Source organism: Arvicanthis niloticus, chromosome 10 (genome assembly GCF_011762505.2).
Source record: "Arvicanthis niloticus isolate mArvNil1 chromosome 10, mArvNil1.pat.X, whole genome shotgun sequence".
Lineage (NCBI taxonomy): Eukaryota > Metazoa > Chordata > Mammalia > Rodentia > Muridae > Arvicanthis > Arvicanthis niloticus.
In genome coordinates this window covers 45,698,853-45,713,897 of record NC_047667.1, presented here as the reverse complement: position 1 = coordinate 45,713,897, position 15,045 = coordinate 45,698,853, and the positions used below count along the sequence as shown (strand labels likewise).

Sequence of the window (15,045 nt, the reverse complement as noted above, 5' to 3'; positions counted from 1 at the left end):
ACAGAACTTGAAATTTTATACACTTTTCCCACGAGACACGGGAGGAGACGTGCGGGAACGAGTGGGATTCGAACCCGCGGATCAGAGAGAGAGAGCGCAGAGGGACCCATGCCCTCTGCAGGCGGACGCCTTACGGGCTGCGCCACTGCCTACTCTTTTCATATTATGTTTGTTTTTGTTTTCAACTATTTGAAAAGTATTTATCTTAGATCAGAGCTTTATGGAAATAGACATTGGGTCAGAATTGGCCTGTGGGCTGCACTGTGTTAACCCGTGTTCTACATCATGTTTCTAGTTGCTACTAAAGATATCTGTGACTATCTTATTTCAGCACTATGTTATTCAGGCTTTGTCACTTTGACAAAATGTCGGAGACAAACAGTGGAAGAAGGGGCTAATTTTGGTTCTAGATTAAGAGGGTTTAGTCTGTCGTGGAGCCAAGGGATGGTCTGATAGAGCAGGGAAGTTCACACATGGATGGGAAGCAGAGAAAGAATATCTGTGATAGCGGCTTCTTCCTGGTTTGTTCTTTCTACCTTCACTGTCCCAGCACATGGGGTGATGTCATTCAACTCCAAGGCAAGTGCTTTCTCCTCAGTCAGTCCTTGGTAGAAAGCGTCCCACAGCTATGTGCAATAGTCTGCTTTAATCTCTTTAATCTAAGTGTTTCTTGATCAAAACAGGTTGAGAATCAAGGTTAAAAGTCTTATACACCATGACAAAATGCACATATGTGTTTGTGTGTATACATGCCCATGTATATGCTGATATATGTAAGTGTGCATGTGTGCTTATGTATGTGGAGACCATATATCCTCCTTGATCACTCTTCACCTTTTTGTTTTGTTTTTTTTTGTTTTTTTGATGTAGCATCACTAACTAAATCTGAGCTCACCAGTTAACCAGGCTGCTGGCTGGCCAATGAGCTCCTGTCTCTGTCTCTTCAGAGCTTGAATTACAGATGTGTACCACCACACCTGTCTCTTCCCATGGGTGCTGGGATCCAATCTCAAGTCCTCATGTTTGTGCAGCAAATACTTTAATGACTGAGTCGTATCTCCCACCCCAACATCCACTTATTAAGTCTACGTAATAAACACTACTCTGTGTGATCAGTATACCGCATTTTGGAAGAACTCAAACATGAATGAATTACCATTTTCAGCTTGACGTTATGGACTTGAAATGTCCTGACTGATCATAGGACAATAAACCTGAGCTTTACCTTAAGCTGAATTTTTCTATTTATCTCATCTTCCATATTTCTTTATGTGTGTCTGCATGTACTCAGGCACATGCACACACACACACACACACACACGCACACACACATGCACGCATGCACACGCACACAACTCTACTCTTTTTAGTTGTAAGAGAATGCTTTCAGTGTAGGAATGTGCCAGCATTTTTATATATTTATAACTTGCAGGTAGAAGGTTTATTGTTTTTCTTCTCTGGTAATGCCCCCTCCACGTTGACTCCCCGATAAATACATAATTCTCCATGAAGACTTAGATCAAATCATTTTCTTTATAAATCTGAGTCTTTCATGGACTTTGCTCCGAAGCCTTAGCTATGAGTCACACTTCTTCCTCTGTGTTCCCTTCCACCACAGTGTCTGCAAACATCATTGTTTTATTTCTTTTTAAGTGTCTGTTTGTCTCTTCTAAGAACTATATAAAGCTTGTGGACAGAAGTCATGTTTACTTGTGGACATATGTCCCAGACAAAGCCTTCTTGCTCTGTTCAAAAAATGTTTGATGATTTCACAAGTAAATGACGGGTGTTAGAACTTAGTATTTGGGAACACTGGATATGCTCAGGACAAGAGACAAAAGTGAATATAGACGATTGTCGATAGAATGACAAAGAAAAGATGGCAGAGGCCAAAACTGGAGACAAGCACTTCAGCTTGCAAGGACTTTGAAAAGATGGACTGGCTAGAGTCTGAGTGAAAATCACATTGATGATTTCCAATGGTGGACACAATCCCTAGCTATTCTTTGATGGGCAGATGGATTCTCTAGAAAGCAAGTTCCAAGATGGAGTTCAGTACTCAGGAGACTTCTTAAGGAGTGTCTGAATAATCAGCTTCTGTTGCACAGCAGGGAAGGAAGACTGAGTGGGAAAAAGAGAAGCTGGGTAACATGAGTAATGGGTTCATAGCATCCCGCCTGTCACAAAGGACAAAACAGAGGCAAATGGAAAATGCAGCTGAAGATCTTTGCGCTATCTCTGAGATAGTGAAGTTCATTGAATGAAGATGGGAACGGGATGGAGATTCACGTTATACTCTTCACAGCAATCACAAACGTGCACATATACACAAGTAACTGTAGGTTAAGTGTTAACATAGAAGAGTAAATTAAATAAAAGTGACTTGGTTCTCCATCAAGAATGTCAAGAAAGAGAAACCAAGAACAGACAAGATTTATCCAAGAGAAAACAAAACCCAAGATGATGAATTTAAGTTCAACTAAATTATTTTTATTAAGTAGAAATTGTTTCAGAGAGTCACAAAAATGCAGGTTGTAATTTTAAAATTATATACTGTTTACGAGCAATACCCTTTAAATGTAAAGTCATGGATATTGAAAATAAAAGAGTGGAAAATATGTACTGTGGAAAACACAAATGCAAAATAATTATGTATTGTGATAGTATCTGATAGAATAGATTTCAAAATACAGTATCCAGAAAAAAAAAAGACATTTAAAAATGGTAAATGATTAATTTATGAAAAAGACTGACAATCTTGTTAGAAAATTAAGTACTGCCGGGCAGTGGTGGCACACACCTTTAATCCCAGCACTCAGGAGACAGAGGCAGGCAGATTTCTGAGTTTGAGGCCAGCCTGGTCTACAGAGTGAGTTCCAGGACAGCAGGGCTACACAGAGAAACCCTGTCTCAGAAAAAAAAGGAGAAAAAAAAAAAAGAAAATTAAGTACCTAACCTATATTCTAAACATCAATAAATTGAGAAGTTGATAGAACTACTGGAGAAACTTCCAAAATTATGATTGGTAACTATAGCTGATATTTTTACCATCTGTCTTTTAATAATTTATACAATAAGTAAGTAAAAACAAATCAGGACAAATATATAAGATTATCAAATATCTTAATCTAATTGATATTTATAGATTCATTACACTAAACTACTGAGAACTGTACACAGTATATTCACCAAACTAGAATATCATAAAACAAGTCTCATTGCATTTGTAATTAAAATAATAGAAAGTAGTTTTTTTAAACTTAACAATACTAAACCAAAAGGGAATAACAAGATACCTTTAAAATCTCTGTTTTTGGGGGGGGCAATTAAACAGTGTTACTAAATAATATGTAGGTCAGGAGACAGAAACAGGAGGATTGTCATATTTCTGATCAGTCTGGGGAAATTAACAAGTTTCATGCTGACTTAAGTTAAGAGAGACTCTATCTCAAATAAACCAAGCCAAAAGAACAAAATAATTTTAAAAAGACTAAAACTCAAAAAATAACCTAGAGGTCAGAGAAGTAAATATTTTGAGCAGAATGGTACTGACAACTGTGTGAATGCTGCACTTAAGCTAAAGCAGACCTGCAGGGGAATTTATATCTTTAAAAACCTATACAATATTCAAAAGAGGTATAAAATAATCAATGTTCCTCCCTTATATCATTAGGGAGATGACAAACTAAACCAAAATAAAAAAGAATAGCAACAATAAGTAGAATAGAAAATGATTGGTATTTTCTACTAGATTGTTTTGGTTTTTCTTCTCTGGACTTGAATTGAGTGGTGAATTCAGTGGCTAGAGTTTTCCTTTATACTTTATGAGATATAAAAGAAGCTAGATGTAAAACACGAAAGGAGTAAAATTTCATTTTCTCACAAGCTGAATCAACACCCGAGATCAGGAGAGACCACCTAAAAATCATGTCAGCTTCCAACAAGTTTGAGAAGCAATGAGTGTGCTCTTGAGCTTAAGTAGCTACGGAGAAAGGTGTGACTGAAGGAAAGAATCTAATTTTCTTCATGAAGTGGGAGTGACGAAATAATTAATAGCAAATATGAAGAGAATTCAGAAGGGCTGTGTGAAGAAGCGCTGTCAAACAACTCAACAAGAGCTTGACTGGATGAGTGGGCAGTCATCCTACAGGGACAGACAGTCTTGTGTGAATTACACTCTGAGTCTCTAAAGTGGATGTGATCCCTATCAAAACCCAACAGGATGCTCAGCAAAGAACTACCATGGCGAATTCCGTAATAGCAACGTATAGCACTTAATGATAGTGACTTAAAGATGAAGAGTGCCGTTGGGTAAATGTACAGGGAGGTTCAGGAGTATGCCAAAGGATGTAAGCCAATATACAAACACATGCTTTAGTCTCTGCGAGCAATTGCCGACAGTGTGGGTGGGTCTTGTTTCTACACAGCCTCGCTGGGCCTAGACTGATCAGTCACTCAAATCAAGTCAACCAATGAGAGTAAAGTGATTTCTTATCTTGCCATGCTTTTCATTTTTGTCTTACTACGGTGAGGTGTAACATCCCTTTATGAAATAACTGCTGATCATTTAGTATTCTTTTTCTCCTTAATTCGCAATATAGATGAGTTCACTCATTGCGCCCCCCTATGATTGAAATAATATTTTTCATTTTCTTATGTTAGGGTTTTAGTTCTGGCTTTTAGACTTTTGTCTTTCACAGACTTGGGTTTTTTCACATATAGATTTATAGTATTTTTAAAGAAATACGGCAAGCCAATTTCTCTAATAGCAGCCATTGAAGTGTTCATTCTTGCTTTGTTTCACAGTGTGGCACTGATTACATACCAACTCCTAAGGAATGTGTGAGTCTGTTTCGAACTCTATTGCAGACCTGTCTTCCTGTTCATTACAATTCACTGTATTGCTATGGATTTTACTGTGGAAACAAATTCAGCTGTACATATTCTCCTCCATTTTTTTTGCACACTGGCTTTAAAAATTGAAGTTTATTATTCATGGACATTTTGTTTCCATGTGATTTTAGAAACGTAACCTTGTGATTCTGTCCCACTGAGTCATCCTTTTGAATCAAGTAGACAGTGTTTGGGACACCAAACCAACCGCTTTTTCCTTGTGGAGTGACCTTAGATATGGGTTATCTATGAAATTTTGAGTGTGCTCTTGGAGTTGATTGACATATTTTATATATTTCCTTTTGAACATTCAATTTAATAACTCCTAATAAAAGTGGTAGTATGATTTTCCCTTTTTTTTCTTTTTATGAAACCTCTTGTGTAAACTAGGATTAGCTCTTCCTTCAAAATTCAACTAAATATGCCCATTAAAAAACCCAGAACTCAGTTCTTGGTTTATCTGAGGAAGCATTTTTAATTGTCATTTGAATTTCTTACAGTTCAAAAAATACACCCTGTGTTTCAATTTCGTTTCCAGCTTCAGATTATTTGGTGTTTCTGAAAAATTAAATGTTCGTTCTACATGGTTAGATGGAGTGCTGATCTCTGTTCAGAATGTCTGCCCATTGCTCTCACAGTCCTGGCCATACTTACCACACCTTTAGTGATATATGTTTCCAACATTTCCTTTTACATGTGAGACTTATCTATCCTATCTGTGTCTTCAGGAGCAGTTGTCAGTCTCGTTCACTAAGCTTACTTTTATGATTTTTTTCTCTACTTTATTAATTTCTTCCTTGATTGGTATTATGTTCTTTTGTCTTGATTCTCTGGATTTTCACTGATATTGTTCCCTTTCTTTTCTTTCTTTTTTCCCAATACATTCTGATCACAGTTTCCTCTCCCTTGACTCTTCCCAGTCTCTCCCTTCCTGATCCCCAAGATCCACTGTTCCTTCATTTCCCTTCAGAAAAGATCAGGCCTCCTAGGGATATCAACCAAACAGTATAACAAACTGCAATAAGACTGGGCACAAAACCTCATATTAAGGCTGGCTGGATGAAGCAACCCAGTAGGAGGAAAAGGGTTCCAAGAGCAGGCAAAAGAGTCAGAAACACCCCCATTACCATTATTAGGAGTCCCACAAAAACACCAAGAGGTAACAAAAACATGGCGGGGACCTAGCACAGACCTATGCAGGCTCAGTCTCTGTGAGCCCGAGATCCCTGCTTAGTTGATTCTGTGGACTCTGGGGCTATGATCTCATACATGATAGTTTTGTGTGGTTTTTTGTTTTTGGTTTTGGTTTTGGTTTGGTTTTGGTTTTTGTTGTTGTTGTTTTGGCTTTGTTTGGATTTGGTTTAGTTTGGTTTTTGACTGTTCTGGCTCTTATAATTCTTCCTTCCATTCCTCCATGGAGTTCTCAGCACTCCAAGGAGAGGAACCCAATGGAGACTTCCAGTTTGGGCTCTCTCTGCCTAATGCCTAATGTGAGTATGTGCATCTGCTCCCATTAGCTGCCAACTGAGGCCTTTCTGAAGATGATGGGCTAGGCACTGATCTATGAGTATTTCAGAATCTGATGGTCTTTCTTGAGCTTCCCAATTCCTAGCCAAATGCTTTGCGAGTTTATTTTTGGTGGCGGATAATTTTTCTGTTATAACTGCTACTTTAATTTTGATGTATAGACCACTGGTTATCATTTGATTCCACAAATTTTGTAGCACTTTATGATTTGCTTTTGAAACCTTAGGTTTGTTTTACGTAATTGCATTTGTTTATACCGTTTACTTTTAAGAACATAACAACTTTTTATTGTGCCAGCTGGGATATTAATAGAGGGTGTCTTTTTTTTCTCCTCCCTTTGGCCCTATATTTTATTAGTAAACCTTTAAAAGGCAAGTTTTTATTCATTTAAGAATTGGTGCCAGGCCATAATAAGAATTTGTACTCTGCGTTAGTTTGTCAAAAGTTATCAATTATTCTTGTTTTCTCTTGCCACAGACAAGCTTTGTCAATGATGTCTATGTTTCCAACACTGGGATGCAGAAGAAAAAGAACTCTTTTGTTGAATTTAGGTGTTTGATAAACAGCAACTGATATTGTAACATCAATATTTTCATGTATTATTTGGGCATACTAAAACAAAATATTGTGTATCAGATATTCAATTTAAGCAGACATCTTGTATATTGGTCGGTTTTGCTAAATCTTGAAACTCTCCAGTTATTATTTTAATTAGATACTAATCACTTATTTGGAAATTATTTCAGCCATCCTGGAAGTTGTCCATGTTCCATAATTTGAGTGAACAAAAAAGTACACATATGGAAGGTACTGAGTCTGATCACAACTTGAATATTTGGTTAGAGTAAAGTTCATGGGATCATATGTGTGACTATTTACTAGTGATGTGAGTTTTTAGTCTACCCTAGAAATAGAGCAATTAGTCAACAGATGCTTTCAAAATTGGAAGAAAACACAGACTCCAAAGAACAATATTGTTACTTCTGTTATGACTATTTAGCCCATCGAGTAACTTCATGTGAACATGTCATCTTGCTGGGCATCAGGTTTCTTTTGAAATTTCTTTTAAATGACGTGTTTACCTGATTCCTTCCAACTTTGCAAGTGCATGTGAACTTTTCCAAGGAGTCGAACGAATAGGATGTATGATTTACCATCCTGAACTACTCTTTAAGGGTAAGGATAGAGCCATCAATGGGTATCTTCAAAGTCTTATCCCAGGAAGTATGCTTGGTATATCCATAAATCTTGTGAAAAATGTAGAATCTCAGTTCTGCGAACAGAGGAGCTGCATTTTAGTGAGGCCCTTCACTTTGCATGCATGTAGCAGTTTGAAAATCATTGCTACAGAGGATTGTTATCTCAGCACTGAGTGAAATAGTTGATGGTCAAGATGATTCAAATTTACTTCCAATCCATCAAGTAGAAACAAGTGGAAACTCGCTAACAGGATTTTCTGCTTAATAGGACAGACAATTTTCTGAAGAACATTGGGATTACTTCTCTATGCATAATGGAAATTTATAAAAAGTAATTGTCTTCACAAGAACTTTCAGTTGCTAGGGACATTAACATGTGTGGATTCCGGCATTCCTTAGGAGTCATGAGAGAACAGAGATGACTAAGATTTTCATTTCCTTAAGAAGCTAACCTAGTACACTGAGAGGGAAATTCTACCTTCCAGTTTATCCCCAGAGGGCAAAACTTTATCTCCCCTTTCTATTTGATTGTTACTAATCTAGAATCTGATTGCTTTTATGTGGGAATATTTGCTTATATCAAGCAGGGCAACTTAACAGACTCTAAGCTCCATAAACATCTGAGCCATCTGTTGTTTCTAATGCAGATTGGACACTTGTTCAGCTGGGCAATCCTCTCCCACTTTCCCTTGCCTTTGCATATGGTTTCCAAGAGGACCATCTCTAGCTGTTTTCCATAAGGACAGCTTTTATCTGTACTCCATAACACTTTTCCTCATTTTCAGGCATTGTCTTTGGTGGAGTGTTCCCTGGGATACATACTCTGAGATAAAAATTTACCTGTGTAAAGTTTACTGAGAACTATTGTTGATATCAGGGTGTAGGGGAGTAAAAGAACTAGGGTTAGTCTGTAGGTGTGGTGCTGAAATAGTGCCATGATTCTCTGAAAGCTGGGATGTGATGGGCTACCCTCAATCCACTATTCAGTCTTATGAAAATGTTACTTGACATGGGCTTCCTGCCCCCTCTCTACCACACACTAAGAAAGTGGCACGGCCCTATATAAGAGGTCACCTAAAGGGCAATTTCCAGAGAGACTTCACTTTGTTCTGAGTGCCACAGTCATGAAAGAGGTGATGTGGGAGACACACCAAAGCTGCACTTACTATAGATGTGGTTCTGGCCCTTTCTGCTCCTCCTTTGAAGTCTCAGGAACTCTTTAACAGACTCTTCATAGACTTTGCCTTGCCTATAATGAACTTGAGGAAACAATCTAGAAGGAAGTGAGCTGGTCATCTTGATTAGATCCTAGCCTTTCTCATTGACTAGCCAAAGCTTACATTTTTTTTTTTTTTAAAAAAAAAAAAGTCTAACCATGAATTGTGGAAGCTCTAAAAGCAATCACACATAATGGTATGTTGGTCTGACTCTTACAGAAAAGGCAGCATATAAATTCATAGTGGCTGTGGTCTTTATTGTGCAGTAGATGACTAAGGCAGGACATGGTCTTGATTCTCATCGATACCAAGATAAACAGGAGTTGAGACATGAGAAGAAAGTCTAACAAGGCGTCATTCAGAGTCACATTCTAAATTTGGAGACAATCTGGAAAACTCAATGGGTAGAGTTTAGTCATCAAATAAGCTCCCTTGCTCTATTATATATATTTATCTCGGGAAAAGACTCTTTGCAATTTGGAGTTAATCTCTTCCTTGTCAAAACTTTTGTTGACAAGATTATTAGATTGGCTCACCCGAAGTCATGAACATTTGGTAATTTTTTTTTTTACCTACAAAAGCATGCAGGGTTTAGTCAATATTAAAAGTAATTTTATTCTGAGTTTTGGTGGTCCTTGTTAAAGTGGCTTTTACTGAGGTAAAACCTTGCTTCCAATATATCAATCAAACCTTTTTGTACTAAGAGTATAGTCTTTAAAATTTCCTGTAGGTATAAAAGCCTGCTGAGTTTGGTGAGGACTCCAGCAAAGCATGTCCTCATGCTGTATTGATAGCATGTTTTCCCTGACCTGTGATATCTATTTTCCCCTTTGGAAATGTGCCATAGAGGGATAAAGAGGAAACAGGGGAAGGAGAGAGCCAGGGATTAACCAAAAGTATTTTAAATATGATTATTTTTAAGTTTGTGGCATAGTTTCAGGGTCTACGATCCAGTGAATACCACAAAGGCTGACTTAAATGTTGAATCACTCGGCCTGAGTACATAGTGCATCCATGCCCAGCAGGCAATCTGGAGATGGATTCTGCAACTCAAAGAGCTCAGCATTAGAGACATTTTATCCCAAGCTTACTCTTCAGCAGCCAGAAACTGAGGTTAAACTTGGGAGTACATATACAGTCACTGAATAAAAAGCATCTATATTTTCTCTCTATCTCCCTCTGTGTCTGTCTGTCCGTCTTTCCCTCTCATCAACATCTGCCTATATCTATCTGTCATAAACCTGCCGCAGTCTTCTGTCATGCTCTACCCACTCATCTCTTCTCTCTTTCCTGTCACTACCATCCATCTGCTTACCTATGTCTCCTCTGTCTACTTACCTATCTATTATTATCATATCTGTCTGTATATCTGCTGTATGGTCTATTTGCTCTGTTTTCTCTTTGTTCCAATGTTCTTTATAACAAATTCTTTTGATACCCCACTATTGTTAAAGTGTCTTCAGATTTCAAAATTGTTTTTACACTTCTGAAAGATCTTGGCTTCTTTTTGGAATTTAGCTGTAGCTTTATAAGAACCAAGTCCAGTTAGTTTTGTGGAGCTTATGGATGGCACTCAACCTATGCATAGTCTACCAAGAACTTAAACTTAAATATTGGCAATTTCTATGGAACCCAAACATGGAGAATCAATTCACATTGCCCAAGCCAATTTATAAAATCTCATAGAATGTTTTGGCCTATAAATTTTAGAAGAGTCTAATTCTCTGTGTATTAAAGTATGATACACACACACACACACACATATATATGTATGTATATAAAATGTTTATAAAATTGTGTTTTCTCTGATTTTGTTCCTATTGAACAAACTAGACAAGGTATCTCTCTTTGGGGAAATAGGAATGGTTGAACATGGAGTCTTTAATATTCATAGGTATTATCTTGTCTTAATATTCATAGGTATTATCTTTTATTTGATTTCATTCAATCTACCTAGTATCTATGAGATATAAGCAATGCTTCTATTACTCAGCTGTGAGAAAGAGGAACTCTACCTTCATGCAGAAGTAGATCATTTGCTTACACAGTTAGAAAAGACATGTCTAAGAAAAGCCAGGATTTCTATCAGGCTCTATCTCTCTGTTTCTGTCTTTGTCTCTTTCTCTCTCTGTCTCCATCTCTGTCTCTGTCTCTCTGTATCTTTACCTGCGTCTCTCAATATCCTTCTGTTTCTATGTCTCTCTGTTTCTCCCTCCCTCCCTCCATCCCTTCCCCTTTCCCTGTGTTCAAACAGTGAATCTTGGCTTCTCTTTATGTGAACCCAGGTTGGTAACTAATATATGTGAAGATTCAGACTGGTCTCTGTTATTGAGGTGCAAATAGTTACGAGATAAAATGTTTGCTCTTTGTGCTTCTAGTTGCTGCTGGGGATTATACTTGGGCTTCACTTGAGAATTAAACTTGCCTATCTTTCCTGTGAGAAGAAATTCCCAAGATTCAGCAACCATACCTGGTCAAATCTTGTCTCTCTGTTTTGTGTAACTAAACAGTGTACCCCTTATAAGTTTCACCTGTGGTTTTCCTTCTTCATCTGTGGCCTGGAAGTCCTGCTCTAACCCCTCCCTACAAAGCATGACACAGAGGCTAGAAATTTCAGAGTGATTTGGTATTCAAACTACCACAGACCAGAAGTCTATGTTGTCAAAAGACACAAAGTGCATTGGAAGGTTTGGGTATGGACCCTCAGCATAGAAAAGCACACACCTACCATAAATCTTACCTCTGCTCCCTACTTTGGCATGTGTGAAAGACTGAGCTGCCCTGTGTTTTGCTGCAGCCAGCTCGATCTTCAATTCTGAGGCCTTCTCTTTGGACTCTTATTTCTGGCTCAGGAAAGAGCTGTCTTCCAGGCTCAGGTCTCTGCTGTGGTACATGAAAAGGAAGGGGCTATGGGGAGTTCCCAGGAGGCTTTGATGTCATTTGCTGCTGGGGTCAAGAGCTTTGAGGTAGACTGTAGATGTGTTTTATGTCTAGCCCTTGGCCATCCAGGGATAGAGGACTTCATTTTAGAAGCTGTAACCTATGGGCCTGGGTGTTTTTGAAGTTATGAAGGAATATTTATTACTTCAAAGAAGGGAAATGAAAAGAGAGTGGGGAAGACACTGTGTAAAGAGAGTGTGGCTGGACCTTCCCGCAAAGGTGGAAAAGACGAAGGGAGAGAGCTGTGTTGCTTTGACCACTGAAAATTGTAAAAAAGCCCTAATTAAGCCAGTAGTTCAAATGAACCCCAGAAACATGCTGCCAGGACTCAGGAAATCCCAGTCTGTGGACAAGAAAGAATTCTTGTTAAAATGAAAAACATGTTTTACACTTTTAGCCACTTCAGAGGAGGTTTCTACCAATTAGGTGAGCAATGCTCTATACCGGAACTATATCATGCTTAGAAGCCAAGAAAAAGCCACAATGGCCATCCCTGAAGACATTTATACAAGTAACATTATACATATTGAGCATGTTACACACGCACACATACACACACACACACATGAAACAGTGACTAAGAAAAAGTGCTACTACAGAATCTGAATATATATATATATATTCATTAATCTATATGCAATTGTTTATATATGCAATTAATGAAAAAAGAGAGATCTTGAATTTGAAAAATAGCCAGGAGGGGTATATGAGAGTGTTCGGAGGGAGAAAAGAAAAGGAGGAATTGAAACTCATGTAATTATAGTATGATCTCAAAAATTAAAAGATACTCTTTTTTTAAATGCACACCAAACTTTGTAAGTTCCGTATAAAAAGTATGAAATGCCTACATAGCAGAGGGAAAGTTTATGCATCATTCTTAGTAGAAATTAGAAGTGAAAGGCTATTATTGTACAGTCTTGAAGTCTGTCACCTCAGAAATATATATATATATATATATATATATATATATATATATATATATATATATTCTTGCTTCAGTTTTGACTTGTTTTTAAGCAAGGGACAGGACTCTAACCTTGAGACACAAAAGAAGCTGCACAAGAAGTTTGTCAAGTTTTAAACCTCAGAGGCAACAGATTCTATAATAGCATCTTTCTTGGTCACTGCTTTATTGCTGTAAGATAATGCCATGACCAAGGCAACTGTTCTAAAAGAAAGCATTTAACTGGGGGCTTACTTACAGTTTTAGAAGCTTAGTCCATTGTCCTCATGGTACAGGTCATGGTGGCATTCAGGCAAGGTGCTGGAGAATTAGCTGATAGCTATGTCCTGATCTCCAGGCAGAGAGAGGGTAGGTTGGCAGGCCAGAGAGAAGAGGGGATGGGAAAGGGGGAAGGGAGAGAGAGTTAGAGAGGGGGATGCAGAGATTGGGGCTGGCACTCTGGTGACTAAGCATTCAAATGTGTGAGCTCCTGAGGCCATTCTTATTCAAACCACCACGCTTCTCTCCAACATCATAGTTTCCTGGTAAAGAAGAACTTCTGAAAAAGGGTATAGGAGACAGGGAGATGGGAGGATGACTATGATACCTGATCTTCAGACAGATCAGAAGGAAGTAGCTTGTTTACCTCGATGGTGGCTCATTGATCATCTTATCTACTCTCTCCCTTTAATGTAGAAGGGGATCGATTAATATAGAAAGAACTATGGTCTCTGACAAAGCTCTCTGGAGAAATTTAAAAAGATAGCTCCAAGACAGGCATGATATTTCTTTCCTGTACTTCTAGTACTTGAAGAATAGAGGCAGGACAATCAGGAGTTCAAGATCATCCTGGGGTAAATAGTAAATTTGAGCCCAGCCTGGTCTACATGAGAAGTTTTCTAAAAAAAAAAAAAACATAAGCAAACAAATAAAACTGAGTTGTAGTGAATAAAAGAGTGGCATTAAGCAGTTTTGAGAAAGGGTGCTTCTCGGCTACTGATCATCTTCTTTCATCTCATCGAGCTCATCTTGATGCTTGCTATCACTTTGGATCCTGTTGTGCTCACTCTATGGTGTTTTCCGTTGCAAAGAACAAAGTTCTTACTTGCAAAGAACTATTCTAGAATTATAGAGATAAGGTCATACATGCCTTGCTTGTCTACAGAAATAGTGGCTCATACTGTGTGTGCTCACTCCTAGGTGTGTTTCGAAAGACCAGGAGTTGCAGTAGCAATTTTCATTTTCTTGGCATCTGACGGCCTGACTCTTGGGGAACAGCAGCAGGCAACAGTGACCCTTTATCTGATTGATGTCAGTGGAAGCAACCACTCTCTTGGTGAGTTGAGAATTAGTTCTTTAACACCACTAGTGGCTATTCCAATAGGCTCAGGAGTCAGTTTGATATTGACGCCTGAAAATGTTTGTGGTCTTGCATATGTCACATAGCTATAGTGAGGATAAATAGGTGCTACAAGGTTCTAAGCAAATGTCTCAGAATAGTATTCTTTACCTTATTTTTTCTCAGGAACCTATGGACTGTCATGTCAACATAATCCACTGGTTATCAATGTGAGCCATCACGCGAATGTCTACCCCCAATATACCTCTGCCATGCTGCTGAATTTTTCATCCCCACTGGTGGGTATCTCAGCAGTGGCTCTACGGACATCCTCTCAGACCAGTTCGTCAGTTCCCAGTAACTGCATCGCACAGCAAAATCATCAGGGGAAGAGGTACAGAGCTAGCTTTTCCCCCTTTTCTCCCAGTGCCCTTGTGACTATAAAGTATTGTTATTATGTAAGCTCCTAGTGATATACAGTGGTTGCTTAATCATTAACTGGAAGAATGGATTTAAGAACTATCGAAAAGCTCTGAGAATCAGGCAAAATATAACTTATAGAAGTAAAACTTAAGCTTTTCAGATATTTTCTTCTTTCCTTATTTGAGTATATTTTTGTGAATATTTAACATCTTTACAAGGTCTTAACATCTTTTTTTGCATATTTATATAAAGTCACTGACTTTAAACCAACATTTTTATTTAAACTCCCAAAAGTTTTGTGCCAAAAACTCATTCTTCTCTAAGTAATTTATACTTATTTACTTGTTCCCACCTGGACAGTGTTTACAGCAAATTTAAGAGTCACTTGCTAAGGCATATCACATGATCAGAAGACCTCATATGGACATTGGGAATGTATCAGCCACATGTGCCTTTCTGAGGGCATTCATGATTTTTATCATCTAGACAGATGAGGATGCCTGGATTCTTGGCAGCAGCTAGAAGACAGGTTATACTTTAAAGTATTTCTGTACCTACTTTTGG

At 38.1% G+C, this 15,045-nt stretch overlaps 1 protein-coding gene across 2 annotated transcripts in view; it reads left to right on the top strand.

Annotated features, from left to right (window-relative positions):
• Positions 1-15,045, top strand: part of Pappa2 (pappalysin 2) — a 230,508-nt gene that overhangs the window by 117,943 nt on the left and 97,520 nt on the right. For both annotated transcript variants that reach the window (XM_034513437.2, XM_076941441.1), the window contains 2 exons: positions 13,920-14,055; positions 14,245-14,452. In XM_034513437.2, the coding sequence (XP_034369328.1) occupies positions 13,920-14,055; positions 14,245-14,452 (344 nt within the window). The remainder of the gene's footprint in view (positions 1-13,919; positions 14,056-14,244; positions 14,453-15,045) is intronic.